At 36.1% G+C, this 20136-nt stretch overlaps 1 protein-coding gene across 1 annotated transcript in view; it reads left to right on the forward strand.

The window, feature by feature from the left end:
- CHD6 (chromodomain helicase DNA binding protein 6) overlaps positions 1–16608 on the forward strand; it is a 134609-nt gene extending 118001 nt beyond the window's left edge. Inside the window, exons 30-37 of the mRNA XM_029283703.1 lie at positions 567–775; positions 1582–3168; positions 4602–4750; positions 6939–7145; positions 7736–8179; positions 10037–10219; positions 10302–10421; positions 13278–16608. Of these exons, the coding sequence (XP_029139536.1) occupies positions 567–775; positions 1582–3168; positions 4602–4750; positions 6939–7145; positions 7736–8179; positions 10037–10219; positions 10302–10421; positions 13278–14177 (3799 nt within the window). The 3' untranslated portion in view covers positions 14178–16608. The remainder of the gene's footprint in view (positions 1–566; positions 776–1581; positions 3169–4601; positions 4751–6938; positions 7146–7735; positions 8180–10036; positions 10220–10301; positions 10422–13277) is intronic.
- The last annotated feature ends 3528 nt before the right edge of the window (positions 16609–20136 follow it).

The raw sequence follows: 20136 nt of genomic DNA on the forward strand, positions 1-20136 counted from the left end.
ATGATGATGATGATGTTGGAAGGGACCTTGGAGATCATCTAGTCCAACCCCCTGCCCAGGCAGGAACCCTACACCATTTCAGACAAACGGCTGTCCAGTCTCTTCTTAAAAACTTCCAGTGTTGGAGCATTCACCACTTCTGGAGGCAGGTGAAAGTCCAAGGATTACAGTCATGCTTAATATTTGTGAACCCATTTGAATTTTCAATGTTTCTGCATAAATATGACCTAAACACGATCTAATCCCCATACTAATCTTAGAACTAGATAGCAAAAATCCAATTAAAGAAATGAGTCAAAAGTATTTAGGTTTTAATAAACCTGGGATTATACTGAGAAACTGCCCTATGGATTGTGATAGGGTTGTGTTCCTCATAATTGCTGGTACTGAGCTGTTTTCAACACAGAGTTCTTTCATAATCAAAATTAATTCCAAATTGCAAACATGGAAGAATTTCTGGGAGTGTGATGGTATAAAAATATAATAAATACTGTAATAATAATTAAATCATTGGGATGAAAATGCAGTTTTGATATATTTATTTGTATTCCTCATGCATTCTTCAGGTGGACCAGAAGAGAGCAAGCAGATTTCTATCGTACTGTTTCCTCATTTGGGGTCATTTATGAGCCAGAAAAGAAAGTCTTTGATTGGACTCAATTCCGATCCATTTCGCGTTTGGAGAAGAAAACTGATGAAAGTTTAGAAAAATATTTCTATAACTTTGTTGCTATGTGTAAAAATGTCTGTCGGTTGCCCCACTGGAAAGATGATGGTGAGTAAGAAACATTCAGGGGTTGCTGTTGAGTGTTTCCTGCTTAAGATTTTTTCCTTTCCATTCTTTATACCCTTATAATTATCATGGCTTCTGAGTATCTTTAGTCTTCAAAGTGTTTCTCTTTTTTTGCTGTAAAGATGTTTTCCATCCATTTCAAGGATTCCAATGTAGTTTCATCTTCAGATTGAAAGCTATGAAATCCAAGTAGAACATTTATCACTGAAAGGCATTGTAATGACCAAGGAGGTTCAGGCCCACTCTCAGTCAAGGAAACTCACCTCTGGAGTGGTCACTTTTTCTCAGTATAACCTGCTTCACAGGGCTGTTGTTGTGGAGATAAAATTAAAGGGAGATCTCCAGGTATAGTGCTCCTAGAAAAGTGATATAACTATCAATTAGCTGAAAGCTTTTATTTATATATAGGGGCTTGAGTAATTTCACAGGGCAAAACTATTCCAAAATAATGCATAACAGATGTAGTCCTCTCTTTGTCTCGGTTAGTGTGACTGTAATAGCCCCAATATACACATAGCTGCTATCCCAGGTTGTAAGCTATCTTCCTTTTTCTGAACATTTTTTCCCTCACTGTCATCTTATGCATTAGCTTTGAACACCAGAGTCATTATCAATTATTAGATATCCTGACACAGAAAACTTATTTCACTTTGATTTAATTTAAAACTATTCTGCTATAGCATCTCTCTCCCTCTCCCTCTCCCTCTCCCTCCCTCCCTCCCTCCCTCCCTCCCTCCCTCCCTATATTTTGGTTTTATCTATTGTTCCTTTCTATTCTATTTCTGTAGGCCCAACAGATCCCAATATTTATGTGGAACCCATCACAGAGGAACGTGCTGCAAAGACGCTGTATCGAATTGAACTCTTACGGAAGGTCCGTGAGCAAGTGTTGAGGTGTCCACAGTTACATGAAAGGCTCAAACTTTGCCGCCCAAGCCTATACCTCCCTGTGTGGTGGGAATGTGGCAAACATGATCGGGACCTGCTAATTGGTACGGCTAAGCATGGGCTGAACCGGACAGACTATTACATAATGAATGATCCACAGTTATCGTTTCTGGATGCCTACAGAAATTATGCTCAGAACAAAAGGACAGGGGTCCTTGGAGAAGAACACTTGTGCTGTCACCACCAAGCAAATTCTAAACTATATTACTCGCCTTTGTATAATCAAGTAGAAAGAAAGCAGGCGTTAGCAGAGGCAGAAATAGATAACTGTGCTAAGCTAATGAACTCAGGGAATGATCTTTTGCAGGTAGAAAACACCTCTCAGGATGGCAGCTGTGAAAATTTCATGTCTAAGGTCCGAAGTATGATTTCTGTTAACTACGATGAGAGTTCTTTACCTGATTCTTTGTCATGCATAATGTATGATGAAAAGGCCTGCAACAGTGAACATAGTTCTTTTGCTCGTGACAGCCCTAGCTGCACAGACATCAGCAGCAATGCTACCAAAATGGCAGAGGGCAAAACAGATGGGGATGAAGATCTCTCTAGTTGTGATGCTGAGACCATACGAGAATCCACTTACTTGGATCATTTGCAGTTCGGCAGTGATCAATTGGAAAGTCAAAATACAGGACAGGAGCTTTCAGAGAAGGAGACAAAGCCTTCTGAGAGTTTTGCTCAGGAAACCTGTAATGTCCTTCAGCATATGGAAAATCAGTATATTAGCCCAAAAGCAGTTCCATTTGAAAGAGATGGTGTGGAGAGTGTTCTGAGCATAGGGGTCTATAGTCCCAGTCTTCATAATTTTGATATCAAAGTACAACCTGAGAAGAGATTGATGGGCTTATTGCAGGAAAAGAGTTTGGAGGAGAAATTAATGCAGAGTCAAAGCCATAGTGAAGAGGAAGAGGAGGAGGAGGAGGAAGAAGAGGAAGAGGAAGATCATCTGGAAGCAGCAACTGACATTGTGAAAGATAGCAGAGAAGCCAAATGTAGCACACAGGAGGAACAGAAACACAATTCATGTATTCTCACCACTCTGGATGCATTCATGGAGGAAAGGAATAAGGTCCTAGTTGAATCAGTCTCAAGTGAGCTGGCAGCATCCAAATGTGATAGTGAGCCTGGGATGGGTGAGGACGATCAAGCTGAATGTGAAAGCCTTGAGGAGCACACCCCAGGCTTGCAGGAGATTCAGACCTGTCACCACCACTACCACCACTCTGCAAGAACCCAGGCTTCAGCAATTCAAGTGGAACTCCTTAAGTCACACCCAGTTTGCATGGTAGGAGACCTCTGGGAAGATGATACTGAGGAGAAGAGAGATAGTCCTATTGCTCAACCTCTTTATGAGAGTGAAATGAAGAGAGAAGAAGAGTGTGAGCACCAAGACCTAGAGAAGAGGGATGGAATCAGTCAAAATCAAGGTACATTATTGTGAAGAAATATTTCAGTTTTTTAAATTTTTCAATTTGGGAATATGTTGGGCTAGAAATGTTCATATCAATAAAGATGATGCTACAGCTTACAGTTTGAGGCATGACAACTTCCCATTTATTGTTAATTAAAATAATCTAAAACAGAAAAATAGAGACTAGTAGAAGGAGTTTTCTACTCCATTTTAAAAAAGGATGAGAAAACCATGTAACGGTGCTAATGACTTGTAACTCTTTAGGTTATTAATTAAAGCAATCATGAAAAAGTAAGCGCACCCCATATAAAGTTTTTCCTTTTTTAACATTTGTAGCCATATCAATATTTTAATCATCATTCAAACAAAGATAAAAATGTAATTGGGAAAAATATGAAAAATGACTTTGCAATTATTTATCCAACAAAAAATTAACAGATATGCCATTTCCTTCTGAATTAAAAGTAAGTTAAGTACAAAGCCCTAAATGGTATAGAGCCTGGTTCCTTTAAGGTCCATATCTTCTACCCGACTGGTTTAATTCTGCAAAGTTGGCACACTCCAGGTATCTTCAATTAAACAGTCATCTATTGGGACCCCAGGAAACACACCTTTTCTACAGCAGCACCTGTCCTCTGGAACAAGTTCTGCCCCTTGAAGACCTGGGTCTTCACCCAACTTATTGATGAAGAAAAATGAGACCCCCTCACTTCATTCCATCTAGTCTGTCGTGCTTGCCATTTTTTATCTTTCTCTTTTACATTTTATTGGTTTTACTGTAATTTCTTTGATTGCCGTGAGCCACCTGCAGATGTTGAAAATTGGGTGGCATAGAAGTTTAATATATTGTTGTTTAATAATAATAGTTGTGCCTTTGGCTCTATCTCATATTGCCCCTCTGGCAGAAACAGGCTCAAGTAGGTGATTCTTATAATTGTCTACCAGTCTCTGACATAGACTGGGAGGAATTTTTTTCTCTACAGAATGTTTTCTGCTGTGTGATGTTTGAATGTTTGATGCTTAGTTTTTCAGTTAGCTATTAGCTACAGTGTCTGAAATCTGTTGTCAAATTTGAGCAGTAAATAATCTGATGAATATTTTATTTTTTTCAGGAATGTTTCAGAACTGTAATCTATTTTATATTTCAAGTTCTAGTCCATATTTAGCCATTTTTCTGCCATTTGACTCAGCCCTCCATCCTTCTGAGGTCAGTAAAATGAGGGCCCAGATTGGTAGGGGCAATATGCCGACTCTGTAAACTGCTCAGAGCTGTAAAGCACTATGAAGTGGTATATAAGTCTAAGTGCTATTTTAGGAGTGAAGGAAGCTCTGAAACAGTGAATACTGCAATTGACATCTAAGTATATTTCAGTCATTTGTTGAAAGTCATCAATTTAGTAGTTTCAAACCTTTAACTAATCTACTGTTTTATTTTGTTTTTTACTCTAGATGGCTTTGAGAAGTTTTCTGAAGATGAAAGTAAGAGCTCCGCATTTGCTGTTCCTGGAGAGAATGATGAACTTCATGATGTTCGGGCACCTACCATAGCTCAACTTTTACAGGAGAAGACACTCTACTCTTTCTCGGAGTGGCCCAAGGTGACTTTGTAGTTTCAGTATGCGTACATAAAGGATTAAGGTCAATGGTCAGTAAGAACTGAGAGCAACGTCCCATGTCTTCTCAAGATGTTTTTTTTACATCAACAGTATCTGGAATTATACTGTTTGCTAGGTTTGTCTTTTGGAATATATTCAAAAGAAGATAAATCAAGGGGGGGAAAAGTGTCCTCATTAGAAAAGAGGACTTATTTTAATGGGTTTTCAGCCCTCTCAGGGTTGTATTGTTGACTGGATTCATAGATCATTCTAAGCTGCAGAAACCACAATAACTTGGTTCACACACCACTGCTAATTAAAATAAACCACAGTTTACTTTCTTCTCTCATTTGTCAAAAAAGAAGAGGACTCAGTCTCTGGTCATATTGTCTCAAAAAATTAGAAAAGGCAAAACAAACCTATATTTGTAGAATTTTAAAAGGTGGAGCTCAGACATTAATTTATTCACAAAATGGTTTATCTTGGCTTGGACCTGATGCAACATATGAATCTAGTCATTGTAATAATAAAGTGTAATTTACAATTTAACATGCCCATAGATAACCTGGCCTTAACCTTATATTGGACCCAGAAGCAACTGCAATTGAACAATGCAGTTTGCACAGCAAAGGTGTTATATGTGCCCTTCTTTGGGCAACCAGTGTGGCTCGCACAGCCACATTCGGCACCAGCTGAAGTTTCCAGATACATTTCAAGGGTAGCCCCATGTAGAGCGCATTGCAGTGGTCCAATTTGGGGATGACTGTACCCAGTTATATTAACAACTGCTAACTCCCTATCTTGGAATTTTTTTTTATTTTTTGAAATTTTTATATTATTTTTATAATTAAAAAAATATTAAATTCTGATTTTAATGTTAATTTTATTGGTATGATATTATAGTTCTTTCTTCCCATTTATTTAATCAATAAATCCCAAAATCGGCAGTTTTTCAGCAAAAACTCAATAAAGGGCTTCCAGTCTTTTATAAAAAGTAATTGAAGTTCCTCTCTTAATCAAAGTAATTAATTTAGCCATTTCTGCAAACTCAGCCATCTTCACAATCCATTTGGCCATTATTTGTGTTTCTGTAATTTTCTATCTTTGTATATACAATAGCCTTGCTGCAAATTATCACATATAAAACAGAGAGTTGAAAACTATATGGTAACTTGATCAGGACATCTTTTCTGAGAAACTGTAGGAATAGATTGTTCTAACAGTAGAATCTTTGTAGAACATCATTTCATCAGCAATTGAGACTGACTCATCCAACCCACTTGTCTGCCTATATAATTAACACGAGTGGAAGAAAATGGCTGTCTCTCTAGGGTGAAGCTTCTCAGATTGCTTTTTTTATTTATACTTCATACAGGAAGTTTCCAATTAATAAGAAACTAACAATGTTTTCTACGTAGCTCAGATTAATTTCTGTAAAATGAACATTCTTCTGTCATGCTACTTACATTATGCTGTATTTGATAGACATGAATGTTACTTTCTATAGCTATTTTTGTGTTTTAATATGCAAAGTAAAAATGTTTTGTATGTGTGATTCTAATGGCAAGCCATCCTTTGGAGGGGGTCAAAAAGTCAAGCTTACAGCTCTTTTCCTATGGGAATGTATGTAGTACTAGTTCCTTGTTTTACATATTTATAAAGACTGGGCCATTTCTCTTTCGAATTTCTTTTTTACAGCAGATATTTTAAAAAAGACAGAGATGTTTATCTCATTTCATCATTGGCCATTTAATCAGTAAGATTCTGTGGCAATTCTTCCTTCATAGTATCTACCATCTTTTCTTTAATTTGCCTCCCCAGCTTGATTCCCTCTTCCTAAAATGCAGTTCCAGGGAGTATCATGTTGGGGAAACCTATCTTGTTGACATACTTCATAGATCTAAACCAATAATCCCATAATTTTTTTAACGTGCAGTCTTTTAGGGATTTAATGCAGAGGTTCTTGATATGGTAGGTACTGTATTTGTAACTTTGTGTCTGCATTCCCAAGCCTGGGGACTGATAATATTCTTGATAAACAGAATAGTAAATATATAGCCCAAACAATCTCTCATCGTCCTATTCGTAAAGGAGTCCTAAGTTGAATTTGTTCACTAACTTTAGTTTTCCCAAGCATTATGAGACTATGCCAACATATACAACTAAACAAAGAATATCTATTCTTTGGCAGGATCGAGTGATCATTAACCGTATTGACAACATCTGTCATGCAATTTTAAAGGGAAAGTGGCCTTCTTCCAGTCAGTCTTTTGACATACCATATATGATGTCCACTCCTGCCTTAGTCAGCAGTACTTGCAATAGGAGTGGCTATACCGAACCAGAAGTCTCAGAATCCAGTTTTAGCAATGGAGTGTTAGCTACACAGCTCCCAAAGGTAAGCTTGGATATTCATTCTATTAAAAGTTATTTGTATCATATTGTAGACTTCTGTTCCTATAGAGAAAACTATTGCATATTTTCTGTTTCATTGTACTTTATTATGTACTGATATATTTGGTGTATCAAGGTTCTGTGGCAGACGATGAAGACCATTAATGTGGACTCCCAGAGAGACCTCATTCACATTAGTTATTGATTATTGTTAGTGGTCCAAATATCCAGTTAGTGATATAATTCTTTAGTGGGAAGTTGCATCTCTTTGATGTTCGTAGAAAAAAATTGTATGAGAGTTCCTTCAATATGCTGGGAAAATATAAGATGAAGACTATGTTAATTCTGCTTTTAATTTAAATTAAATTTGAATGTGACACTACCACTCTAGGAGAGATTGTTGCTTTCTTCAAGACAATGTTATTAATATTTTCAGCAAAGGAGGCAATGATGGAGGAGCAGCAGTCAACTTTTCTAACTGTTATGGGCATGGAGCATCCCTTTTGTAAAGGGGTGCTATAGATTCTGTAGCTATACATTCTGTATATCACTATTCATAAAAAGTGACTTTTCTGGCTCTGGTTTTAACCATAGGAAACTTTTCTGGCTCCCACCTTTGTCAAAGATGAATCGAAGCACCGGCAATCATATGAATTTGAAATGGAGAGAGATACCAAGCACCGGAGTCTTGATCAGCTTGTAGCATCCCACTCCCATACTTCAGCTGTATTAAATGGCTGGCGGGATGCAGTAGATCTCTCAAGAGTGCCAGATGGAACTTCAGGAAGCAGCACTCCATTTTCCATGAGCACAAATATACCTAAGATAGGGGCAGTGAATGCTCTGCAGGGCTCCCTTGGCATGGACTTGTCTGGAATCCTTCAAGCAGGGCTAATTCATCCTGTCACGGGACAGATTGTCAATGGAAGCTTACGAAGAGATGATGCTGCTATCAGAAGACGGCGGGGTAGGAGAAAAAATGTGGAAGGGATTGACCTGATACTTTTGAAGGAGAGAAACCTCCAGGCAGGGCTGCCCGTGAGTACAAATCCCCATATTTGTCATTTTCACTTTTATTTGGACAATGGACCTAACTCCCAGTGGGCACTTGTTACAGCCTGTGGAAACCTTCTGACTATGATTGTTGAAAGCTGCTTTGGAGGCCTAGACTGGGCAGAAAGACAAGCTCACTAGCAACAGTTTTAAAAAATCCATCATGGTAAACAACTAAACCCTTCTAGCTTCCTGAATCAGTGATCCCAAGCCCCTGTCCCATAATCCCTACTGTTGCACTCTTTCACAATCCTGGATGTGGAGACAGTACTTTTGGCCACTGTCACCCCTCTCTCTTTACAGAGAAAATTACTCTATGTAAAAATTTGGGAGGAATACAGTTGGAAAAATTTCTTTTGCTTCCAGCTTTCTTGCCTTTTCTGTGGGTAGTGGACTGGCTGAAATGTAAGCTAAATTTGCCATCAGAATGAGACTACTGATTTCAGAAGATACGATTGTGTAGATCAAGGTTAAGCATCTAAATGAGAATTTGGGACAATGGAGGAAAGTAAAATCTCATGAATCCGACTTTAATTCACAGCTAATCTCCAGACATGAATCTAGACACATTCTCAGTGCAAAATAAGATTAAGATACAGGGAAACAGCTCACATTAATCCATGTTACACTATTTTCAGCCGAGCCTAATTTTCATTTAGTTCAATTTTTTTCTAGATGGTGATTTCCTTCCAATTCTCCAATCCTTCTGCAGATTGGAGGATATTTTTTACTTAACTGAGGCATCTCTTCCTGGAATGAAGGCAAAAGAACAAAACCTAATGGAGTGGGACTGCTTTCTTTTAGGAATTCACCTGAAGTGGCAGCATTTGCCTGCTTTTGATTAGTTACTTGAAGTTTGAATTTCCCAGGCTTTTCTGTAGGAGGACAGCTATGTTAGATGTATGTTATCAAAAAATCAGAAAATGTCTAGTGGCATCTTCTCTAACATATAACAGCCATAAGCTGTTGTTAGCTGCTGCTGACTGAAGTGAACTTCTGATTTTTTTACCAGGCTTTCCTGGCAAATGGTTCTAGAGGTTTAGTTTTAATGGATTTAGTCTTGTACCTGAACCATGTGAATTATTTTCTCCTCTTTTAATATACTTTCTGATCATCACAATACCCACATAGCTAAAACAGGAGGATACGTCAGATAGTAATTAGTAATTAACATAAAGAAAACAATCATATACTGTATTATTGTAATGTGATATATTAAATCTTTTAAAAGACTAGAAAATTTTATTATAAGCAAATCAAGTTTAACCTAATTATTGACAAGCAACACATAGCAATATTAAAGTGTAGTAAATCTTTTGGCCATTCCTCACGTGTGAAATGTCTTCCATTCTCAGTGTCTTGATAGATTCCAGTGTAGCCAGGAAAGATCTGTATCTATCTTATTCCCATCTTCCCCAGACATTCCTTTCTTTCTCAGCTGCTACTGCATATTCCTATTCTGTAGATTTCTTCCTTTAAATATTAAGTCCATTAAATGCACTAATGCAATTCAATATTTTTGAAATGTGTCTTATCACATTAAGAGCAAGTAATAGAATAAATCTAAGAACAGTCAGGGATCCTAATATTTGCTGAGGCTTTAGTGGGATCAAATAATAGCACTTAAGTTGAAGCCAGAGAAGAGCTAAGTTCTGAAAGTTTCTGTTGTCAATCACTAACCCAGATAAAATAATGATAAACCTGAAATTTGAAAAATTAATTCCCTCTTTCCTTACAAGCAATTGTAATTTATGCAGTAAAATCTACATATATGCAAATGTAAAGTATTAGAATTTATATCTGAAGCATGTCTTTTTCTCTGTTTCTCCTCATATTGTTCAGGAAGATGAAGGTCAGACCATAACAAGTAATTCTAATTCAGATGGGCCAGTCATAACTACCTCAAGTCAACAGACAGTTCCCGCTACTAATGTCCAGACAGATAAGATTGTTCCAAACAAGAGTCTTCTGGATTGGCTGAGACAGCAGTCTGATTATACTCTCGAAATCCCTGGCTTTGGCACAGTAAGTGCAAGTTTTGTATTCCAGTGCTGGACAATATTATTTGAGATTCACCTATACTTATTCTTTTTTTTTGTTCTTTCAGAATTTTTCAGAAAAGCCTAAACAGAGAAGGCAGCGTTGTAAAGATCCTAGCAAGTTAGACATAAATTCTCTCACTGGAGAGGAACGGGTGCCTGTGGTGCACAAGGGCACAGGGCGGAGGGTAAGTGGAAGCATTCTTACAAATAATGTGGTCTTTGGCTTTAGCCAGTACAGCTTTTTCTGCTTTTATTTAACATCATACCATTCTAATCAATCAATCAATCAATCAGTCAGTCAGTCAGTCCACAATCTGGACATTTGATCTGGGTCTTCATCAGTCCATTTCCTTTTAGAGAAGGAAATGCAAATTCTAAAATTTGTCCTTTATTTCTTCATTAAAATCCTGTCCTGCGCTTTATGCATTTGAACTGCATATGCAAAAGGAATAGCATTGGAATTATTTAAGTATAAGTGTCCTCATCTCCAAGTATATATACTTCTTGTAAAAATCTTGGCCTGGTGTTTAAACTGTAGACTCCTTTCTTTTTGAAGTTGGGAACTGCTAAGGAAAGATAATCTGATATTAAAAAACTGCTAAGGAAAGATAACCTGAGGTTGGAACTGTGACAGTTCAGCAAATCGATTTTTAAAAACTGGAAAGTTTAGTTAGCTGTATTATATGTCAGGCTACAGTTATTTGCTGATTAAATTTGTTAGCTGAGAAAATAGGCAGTATTAAAGTGTTTTCTCCAAAATGTAATGCAGGAATGAAATAGAGATACAAGCATTAATTAGGTGGAGATTTATACTACCTATTCTCATGTTATAATCTTAGAAAAGCACATATAAGCTAGATTCTGTCATCTTGAAATTTGTCTCTACCACATGGCAATCTTCTCATCACATTTTTGAGTTCATATTGGTTAGTAAATACATGATATTTACTCTATTTATTTTATATCAATAGGTTCCTTCCGAGTAAAAGAAAGGTAGAAAATTCTTTGTAGAACAACTGAGTTAAGAACAGACAGCTCTAGAAAATCTTTGTAAAAGTTCAGTTTAGTTTTAAATTGTCTTCTGTACATGATTAGGATTTTTCTATTTCTGCCTCTCTAAAGTTTCCTGAGGAAGAACAAATTCTAGTTGCCCCTCCTCTGTAAGGATATTTGCTTAAAATACTGTATCAACTAAATTATGTTTCTTCTTTCTGTTTAAAGGGTCTCCCCCCATTGTGGCATTCATTAGTACAGAGTAAGCTGGGAAAGTAGATATTTATTTTCTTGTATAGGTATTAACAGCATAAAATAAGTGAATCTTTCTTTTTAAAAAGACAAGAAATGAGCAATTGAAAAATAAGTGGAGAGCTAAATAGTTAAATGCTTAATTGCGTGGCTTAGAAGTTGTATGCAAAAGAGGTCATTCTTTTACTGTGTTTTGCAGTTAGGGGGAGCCATGGCGCCAGCTTTGAAGGAGTTACCAAGGTGGCTTGATGCAAACATGGAATATGCTGTTGCAGCAGACTGGTGTGACATAGTTAAGCTTTCAGTAAGTAAAAGTATTTGGGAAAATCTCTGCCATTGCCGATATTCCTTGATTTACGGCCAGAATTGGGATTAGAACTTCTGCCACTAAGCAATGCAGTCATTAAATGACTCATCACGCAATTGCACCCTATTTAAGAAACCTTTTTTTGCTGCAGTCATTAAGTGAATCCACCATGGAATGTGGTCATTAAGTGAATCCACTGCCTGCCTGTCGGAAGCCAGTTTGGAAGCTTGCAAACGGTGAATATGTGATCCCAGGATGCTGCAACCACTGTAAATACATGCTGGTTGCCAAGCGCCTGAATTATGATCATGTGACCACTGGGATGCTGACAATATTAAGTGCAAAGACCAGTCATGAGTCACTTTTTTCAGCACAGTGATAAGTTTGTACAGTCAATTAACATTTTTCTGTTTTTGCTTCTTTTCCCTACCCTTCTATTTTCATGGACAAGTAGAAGAGTTTCTAATATATGCAACTGTAATAGTATTTTTATTATATCCCTGAGGTATAATTAAATATGAGATAAACTGTATGGCCAAGTTGACAGATTGACTTAAGTCACATTTATTTTAACCACTGATCATTTGAATTAGCCACCACTGAGTTTATACATTATGTTAACCCACAAATCAAATTTACAAATCGTAATACTTGGTTTCATACAACATGTTAAGCCAAAATGCAAATATATCACATTATGCCTTAGCCAGTCCTTTTTATTTAGACACATAGCTCAAACCCCCTGTCAAACTACCTTTCTTGCACTGATGTTTCATTTGTATGAACAGTCAGCCAAAATAGCATGCAGTAATAACTTGATTATTTCTTTTCCTCACTAAACTCTTTGGATTTCATTGAGAAAGGGTTCTATGATTCATACAATTCCTTCTATTCAGGATTTCATTCTTAAAGTACCCTCACAGTAATCTCAGTGTTTTATAATGACTGCAATAGTATTTTTTGCTAACTTTTGGATAAGAATACAATATTTTTAAAAAGATTTAGATTCTTCTTGAAATGAGTGTGTAAGAGAGAGAATGAATAGCATTCCAATATTATTGAGTATAATCTACAATAAAATAGTTGAGGCTGAAGTTCCAAGTCCACTTACTTAGTAATAAATTCTGTTTAACTCAGTGGGCAACTCTGAGTAGTTATGCATGCCATTGACCATTGTGTGAAAGGATCCTGCATTAGAAAGACTGCTTTCCTAATCCAAAAGTATTTTGCATATATTAAAAATTACTATATTTTAGGGGACATTGACAACTTTTAAATAAATACATAGCTTTACCTACAAAATCCAGGATCATATTTCTGTGCAAATAGTTTTGTCTTTATGAAAGTCTCCACATTGCCCATAATTCTGAGTAACACAGAATGATACTTGAGAATGTATTCCTTTAGGAAATACAGGTAAGATACTTGTTAAGCTCAGAGTTTCATAGCAATAACTTGTGGAAATTTTGTTTTGTTTTTCATATCTCAGGGTTTTTTACCTGAAAGCAAGTTTAATCGTATTCTCACTGAACCCGTACTCAGAGACGTTGGACCTCGACGAAGAGGAAGAAGGCCAAGAAGTGACCTCTTTAAAGCTCCGGGAATAGGAGCAGATGCTTCGTCTGGAATGGGACCATTATTCATGAATGGACTTATAGCTGGAATGGATTTAGTAGGACTTCAGAGTATGAGAAACATGCAAGGCATTCCTTTGACTGGACTGGTTGGCTTTCCTGCTGGATTTGCAGCAGTACCTGCTGGTGAGGATGTTAAAAGTACTCTGAGCATGTTGCCAATGATGTTACCAGGGATGGCTGCTGTACCACAGATGTTTGGTGTTGGAGGACTTCTTAATCCATCAATAGCTACTACTTGTACTTCAACTGCTCCAACTTCATTAGCAAGCACAACTAAAAGTGGTACAACGCATTCAGAAAATGAAACTGAAGACAAACAAAATACCCAAGGTTCAAAAATAGAAACTGTTTCTGAAGACAAATTGAGTCCTAATTCATTTTCTGATCAGTCAGAACCTGCAATAACAACCAGTAGTCCTGTAGCCTTTAACCCATTTCTTATTCCTGGAATGTCATCTGGACTGATATATCCCTCAATGTTTCTTTCTCCTGGTATTGGTATGGCCTTGCCAGGTCTTCAACAAACCAGACTTTCAGAGGCAACAAACCTAGAAAGTCAGAAAAGAAAAAAAAAGAAAACTAAAGGGGAATTAGCAAATGTGGACCCAGAAATGCTCTCACTGTCTGACAAGGAACATGCTAACAAGCAAAACTGTACAGAACAAATACCATATGTGTCAATGGAGCATGAACGTGATGTACCAGCAGAGGAGGAGGAAGAGGAGTTAAAAGAAATTAAAGATATCAGTTAGATTTTTTTTTGTTTTTTTTTCTGAAAAAAATATATTGTGGCTTGTTTCTCATCCCATAAATATTTGTTATTGCTCTTTGTCCCCACTTTACCTTCATAAAAACTGTGTTTCTGTAAGTAATATTATCTACCTAATTCTGGTAAGAAAACTATGGTGACATTTTAATAGTTGCAAGGTCTTGCCATAGAAATAAGCAGTGTTCTAACATTAGTGTGGGAGGAACAGAATTCTGGTTCATTTGTCCACTATTCACCCCTCCCTTCTTTCAAACAGTAGTAAAGTATCCGATCATCTCCAAAACTGGTCATCCCTCCCTTCTTCCAAATAATAAGTAAGTATGTGGTCATTCCCAAAACCGCTTGCTTGTGTAAAAGAAAAAAAACTGGTAAAAGAAAGTGCTTCTTTTAGAGAAAACCATAGAAGAACACAGGAAAAGGTTGATGTTTTTACAATGACACTGAATTTAAAAAAAAAAACAAATCTTGTATTTTGGAGTAAAAAGCACAGCTATAGTAAGTGCTAATGTGTATTTTTTGATTTAAAGTATTTCCCTATTTTATCATGTTTACTAGAATAGTAGTATAGACAGAAGTATATAACTAATGATTGAAATGCATATATTCATTTCTTTTTTTAAGGCATTAATAGTAGATATATAATTTCTTCCTGTTCACACTACAAAGTTTTGGAAACAAACTGCTGTAAGGGGAAAGATTACTTAACTTTTATATTTCTAAAAGAAAATCTTGTTTTATGTTTAAAGTGCATTTCAGCTTTTTTTGTTTAGATACCAAGCCCATTTCAGCTCCTGCTGAGAAATTTATGCACAATTTACCTTTATTAAAAAAAACACAGTGGCATGAAGAGGGTTATAGTAACTACCAATTATTTTTTCAACTTTGTACTACTCATTTCTCACAAAGGCACTTGGCATTTTTCCCCCAGGGAAGAAGAAAGCAATGAAATTTTCTTAAGTGGGAACTGGACCTAAGTTTTATCATTTTTTTCTGTCTTCGTGAAAACTTTGAAAACTGATTTTTTTAAAAGCTGTGGAATGGATTTTTCCATTAGAGTTGACCTTTGACAGGGATTGTCAAAGTTTCATAACTTGGCTTTATCCTTCATTTCTTTATCAGACTGTGAAAACATTTTTGCTATTTCTTTCCATTCCTCTTGAGCCCTTGCTCTCTTAAATGATATTTCCCAGCATCTCTGCATATACATTTTGTGTTTTAAATGAAACTGTTTAAAAACATATGCCAATTTTCAATGTTGAATTGCACCTAAAAGCAGTTTTTATATAGTTATCTTTATTCCCACTCCTGTGTCACTTTTCTTTCACTTGGGCTTGTTCTAATTTATAGCTCGTGATTTGAGACTTGAAAAACAAAGTGGTGCGATGTTTAAATGGCAGACCATTTAAAGGGGCTTGGGAGTGTATGCTAGTATTCAGTTTCACACTTGGTTTGTCACAATTTACTGTATTTTTTTATTTTTTTCCCTTTTACCGTTTGCTAATTTATCAGATGGTCCAAATGTTTTTGACATAACTATTTCAGTTTGCATTATTTATTTATGATGCTTTTTCATTGTCTTTTATACATTTGGGATTTTAAAGTGTGTACATGTTAAATTTAGCATCTCAAAGAAGTCTGTTACCCATGAATTAAAATTAAGGCTGCATGTTGCAGTGAATTTATACTATTGGGTTAGAATCAATATCAACAAATTACACAATTTGGTTACACTGTTGCAGAACAATTGGATAATATTATAGACCCTATTCAATACAGCTGTATAGGACAGATACTGTATGGCTATTGACAGATTTCTTAGAAGTGCTGCTATCTCTGTTTGACTAACATTTTGTTCAGCTTTGCCTCCAATGGAAGCAAAGAGGATTTTTTCAGCTGTTAAATCCAAAATCAATATAATTTATTTATGTAAAAAAATCACTTGATATATTTTTGAACCTTTTAAGTACTAATAACTTTTTATTTAGTAGAAAAAACCATGTACTTGCCCTAAATCCTTAAAATACAAATGCTATAAAACTTCATATATCTTGAAAGCCTTACTGTCAATGGATGCAAATCTCTATCTGGAGTCTACTTGTAATATATACGAATGTTTGGCAGGGTTACATTTATAAGGAACAGGGTTGAAACTGAATTTTAATTTGTCAGCATGTTCTATATAACTTGTCCTTTCTTTTTTAATGTATGTTTGTAGGCTTCGTTTGACTTTCAATATGTGACCCTTTTGCAGTGTGAAGCTGTTCTGGCTTATTTACAGTGAAAGGCATAAATGGCTTTTTTCATATCCATTTTAAAAACATATACGAATTTCTCATTTACTTCATGAACACTCACACCAACATAAATCACCAAAAGATGTGCTGTTAAAATAAAGTGTCTGTGCTTGTACAATGCATAGATTTAAAGGTCAAAATTTTAATTTTTTAATGTAGTGCCTATATTATGTGTTTCTTTTTTAAAAAAAAAAACCTTGGCTAAATCTTGCAAAAAAAATGTACATATCTTTTTCTAGGAAATCTATTTCTGATTGTTTTGCTTGATTTGGAACTAAACATGAATTGCCTTTTTCTTAGCATGAGCACTGTTTTGGCCTGCAGCTTTTCTTTTCTTTCTTTCATATTTTCTGTCTGATTGACCCAAGAATACCCTGCTGTGATAACTCTGTAACTGTTAAAAATAGCTTAGGATATGTCTCTGATTATAGAATATTTACATACAATTCAAGAAACTAAACATCAGTACCATTTTTAAGCCATCCCTTACATCAGATAGTACTTTTCTGTGGTGAGAAGCCCAAGCTATAGGATTAGAATATTTCCAGTTTGTGTATCAATGGATCTGCAAAGAGGTTCATTATTAGGATAATATTCTAGTAATTCATGCATATCATTCACTGAATCTGCACAGCATGTTTAACTAGCAAGAACAAAATGATAGTTTCACCAGCTGACATCCTAAGAATCTCTTTGAAGAATGTGCTACAACAGAGATGCCAATAAATGATTTCGATATTAAATTTCCAAAAGAAAAATCGCTAATGAACATGCTTGCTCTGATTTCTTAAATCTGTTATTTTTTTTAAAGAACAGGAATAGTATACTTTGTGTAAGATAAACAGGTTGTCATTCAAAATCTCTGTATACAAGAAGTTAACCAGAATATGAAGATTAAAAAAAAACCAAGTTTGGATTACAGGACTTAATATAAAAATAAAGTTGTTATTTAGAATATTCTGCTTAAGCAGATATCTTTCAAGAGAATCAATTTCATTATAGGCATGCATTGTAAAATTTGTAATATATAATAACTGAAATAATACATCAACTACACTCAATGTTTTGAACGAAAAAATATATAAGAAATTAATTTGAAGCTGGGTAGGGACTTGAAGTGAAGCTCATCAGTGGCCTTTTCTTAAATAGAAAGAACCTACCAGATTGCATAGTTCCATTATTTATATTTTAAATTTGATCCAGTATCAGCTGATAAGCTAAATCAGTTACTATCACGTTTGATCTGAATAGAAAACTTGTTTGCTTAGTTTTAACAGTTAATTTTAGCAATTATAGTTTATAAACTATTTTTCAGAGTTTATCGTGATATGTGAATTCTCACTTGTGCCTTGTTCGATGACTCACAACTGAGCTGCTATCTTCCTGCTATCAACAAAATAACAGTTTATCAGAATAAGATTTAAGTATTTACATCTCAGAACATCAGCCTTTGGGAAGGGGATGTATCTAAAAAATACCATTATTACCGAGAAAAGATTCCAGATTGTGAACCCAAACCTGGTCTTGGAACCAGCATTAAAACCAGGCAGCTTTTTAAATAGCAATGTCACATTCCTGCTACTTTTACTCCCCCTCCCCCTGTCTTGCTGGTTTATCTTAAGCCCTTTGAACAAAGTAATGAATGATTCATTTAGGAAAAACAAAAACGTAAGTTCCCTATATTTTAACTGATTAATGAAATTAAATCCAAAAGCTTGTTGCATATATTCAACTTGCCTTAGCTTCAGATTTCTGTTCAGTTGGGAAGCATTCTGTGGAGGGGGTAGTTTCCTGAAAATGGGGAACACTATGGTCAAAAATCCAAACTCATTAAAAACCTGTTTCACAATGCAGGTGGTAATTTGTGTGCATCTTTAAGTTAAACAAATTTTGAAAGGCAGCCAAATTAATTTAGAATATTAAAAGTACCCTAAAACATATAACCAATGTGCTATGGCCTAGGTCAGGGATGGCGAACCTTTTAGAGACCGAATGCCCAAACTGCAACCCAAAACCCACTTATGTATCGTCGGGTCCTGGGTGGGCGTGGCCCATTGAGTGAGTGTGGCCCATTGGGTGGGCGTGGCTGCCGTGGTAACGGCAGACTGGGTTGGACTAAAAAGTTCAATCAATCAATTCCAATTTGGTGAGATCTTTTTTTTCCCCGCGAGAAGTTGAAATTGATTGATTTTTTTTTGCACATGGCGGCAGAGGCCTAAAGCGAAAAGGTTTTATAAAACCCAGCTGAAGGCCTAGGACTGGAGCGATGGCGCGTGTGCCCACAGAGGGCTCTGTGTGCCACCTGTGGGACGCGTGCCATGGGTTTGCCACCATGGGCCTAGTTTGTAACAGTACAACAGCAATAGATGCAATTCAATTGAATAATATAGTAATCGAGGCACCAAAAAATTCCTAGTGTTTTCTTTTTATTTCTTTTTTGATGATGTAGATTGACAGCATACAATAAGAACATTCCCTAAAAATTCAGCAGTACAAGATTCTGTTTGTTTCAGTTTTAGTTCCTTGGCTATGAATTATTATTTTAAAAACAAGCACCCTTTATATAGAAATAGGACATGGATTTTTGCCAATTCTAGGGCAACGGAATTTTCAAATCCATTAAGGAAATAAGTGCTCAAAAGGCACATGGATGCCAACAGAAAGAAAAATAAACTATATGACTTAAAGCATATATCTGGATCCACAGAAGACTTTTAAAAGGCAAATATTTATTAATATAACTGCCAGCCTCTATCTATGGAAGCAGCTTATTTGGTTTTAAATGTAGCATGTTCTGTTTTCCAAAACTGGCAATTTCCCTAATACTTGTGGCTCTTGTTAGATCTCTGTAAATCCAGTAGATGTTTCTAGATCATTATTACTTCTATCATAAATGATTTTTAAGAAATCATTTTCAACTACCAAGGGTATAAAAAGGGGGTGGACTATATGTGGATGACAATTTCCAATTTTTAAAAATATAAATCATATTCATGGATACCTTGATGAACTCTCGGACTGTGTCTACAGAATGTAATTGTTGCTAAGCAAATAGCTGATTTTCCACTTAGTAATCTCAACTGTTATGTGTTTTTTTTACAATGGAAAGCTGGTTTCATTACTGTTGCTTGGGGAGTTAATTTTGTTTCCTTGTTTTTTTTTATCATTTTTTTAAAACTAATTTTTATTAAAGTATTTTTTACAGAATAAAACACTACCAAGTTAAAGAAAAGGGGAAAGAAAAATAAAGTACATGGTTGGGTCACAGTGGTGGTGAATTCATCCTTGTCGGAGGAGGTGTTTCTGGTTCCCTTTAAAGAGGTCTGATTTGCTCCCTACTCAAGAAGCCATTGCTGGACCCTACTGTGCTGGAAAATTTTTGTCCAGTTTCCCACCTTCCCTTTCTGGGAAAGGTGGGTGAAAAAGTTGCAATTCCAGAGGACCCTAGAAAAAATAGATTATCTGGACCATTTTCTGGCCCAGATATGGGCCTGAAACTGCATTGGTCACACTCATGGATGATCTGCGGCTTGAGCATAATGGAGGTGGTGTATTCATCCTTACTCTTTTTGATCTCTCAGCAGCTTTTGATACCATCAACCATGGTATCCTTTTGGGAGTTGGGCGTGGGTAGCACAATTTTGTGCT

Source organism: Protobothrops mucrosquamatus, unplaced genomic scaffold, assembly GCF_001527695.2.
Source record: "Protobothrops mucrosquamatus isolate PMUCROS unplaced genomic scaffold, P.Mucros_1.0 scaffold194, whole genome shotgun sequence".
NCBI lineage: Eukaryota > Metazoa > Chordata > Lepidosauria > Squamata > Viperidae > Protobothrops > Protobothrops mucrosquamatus.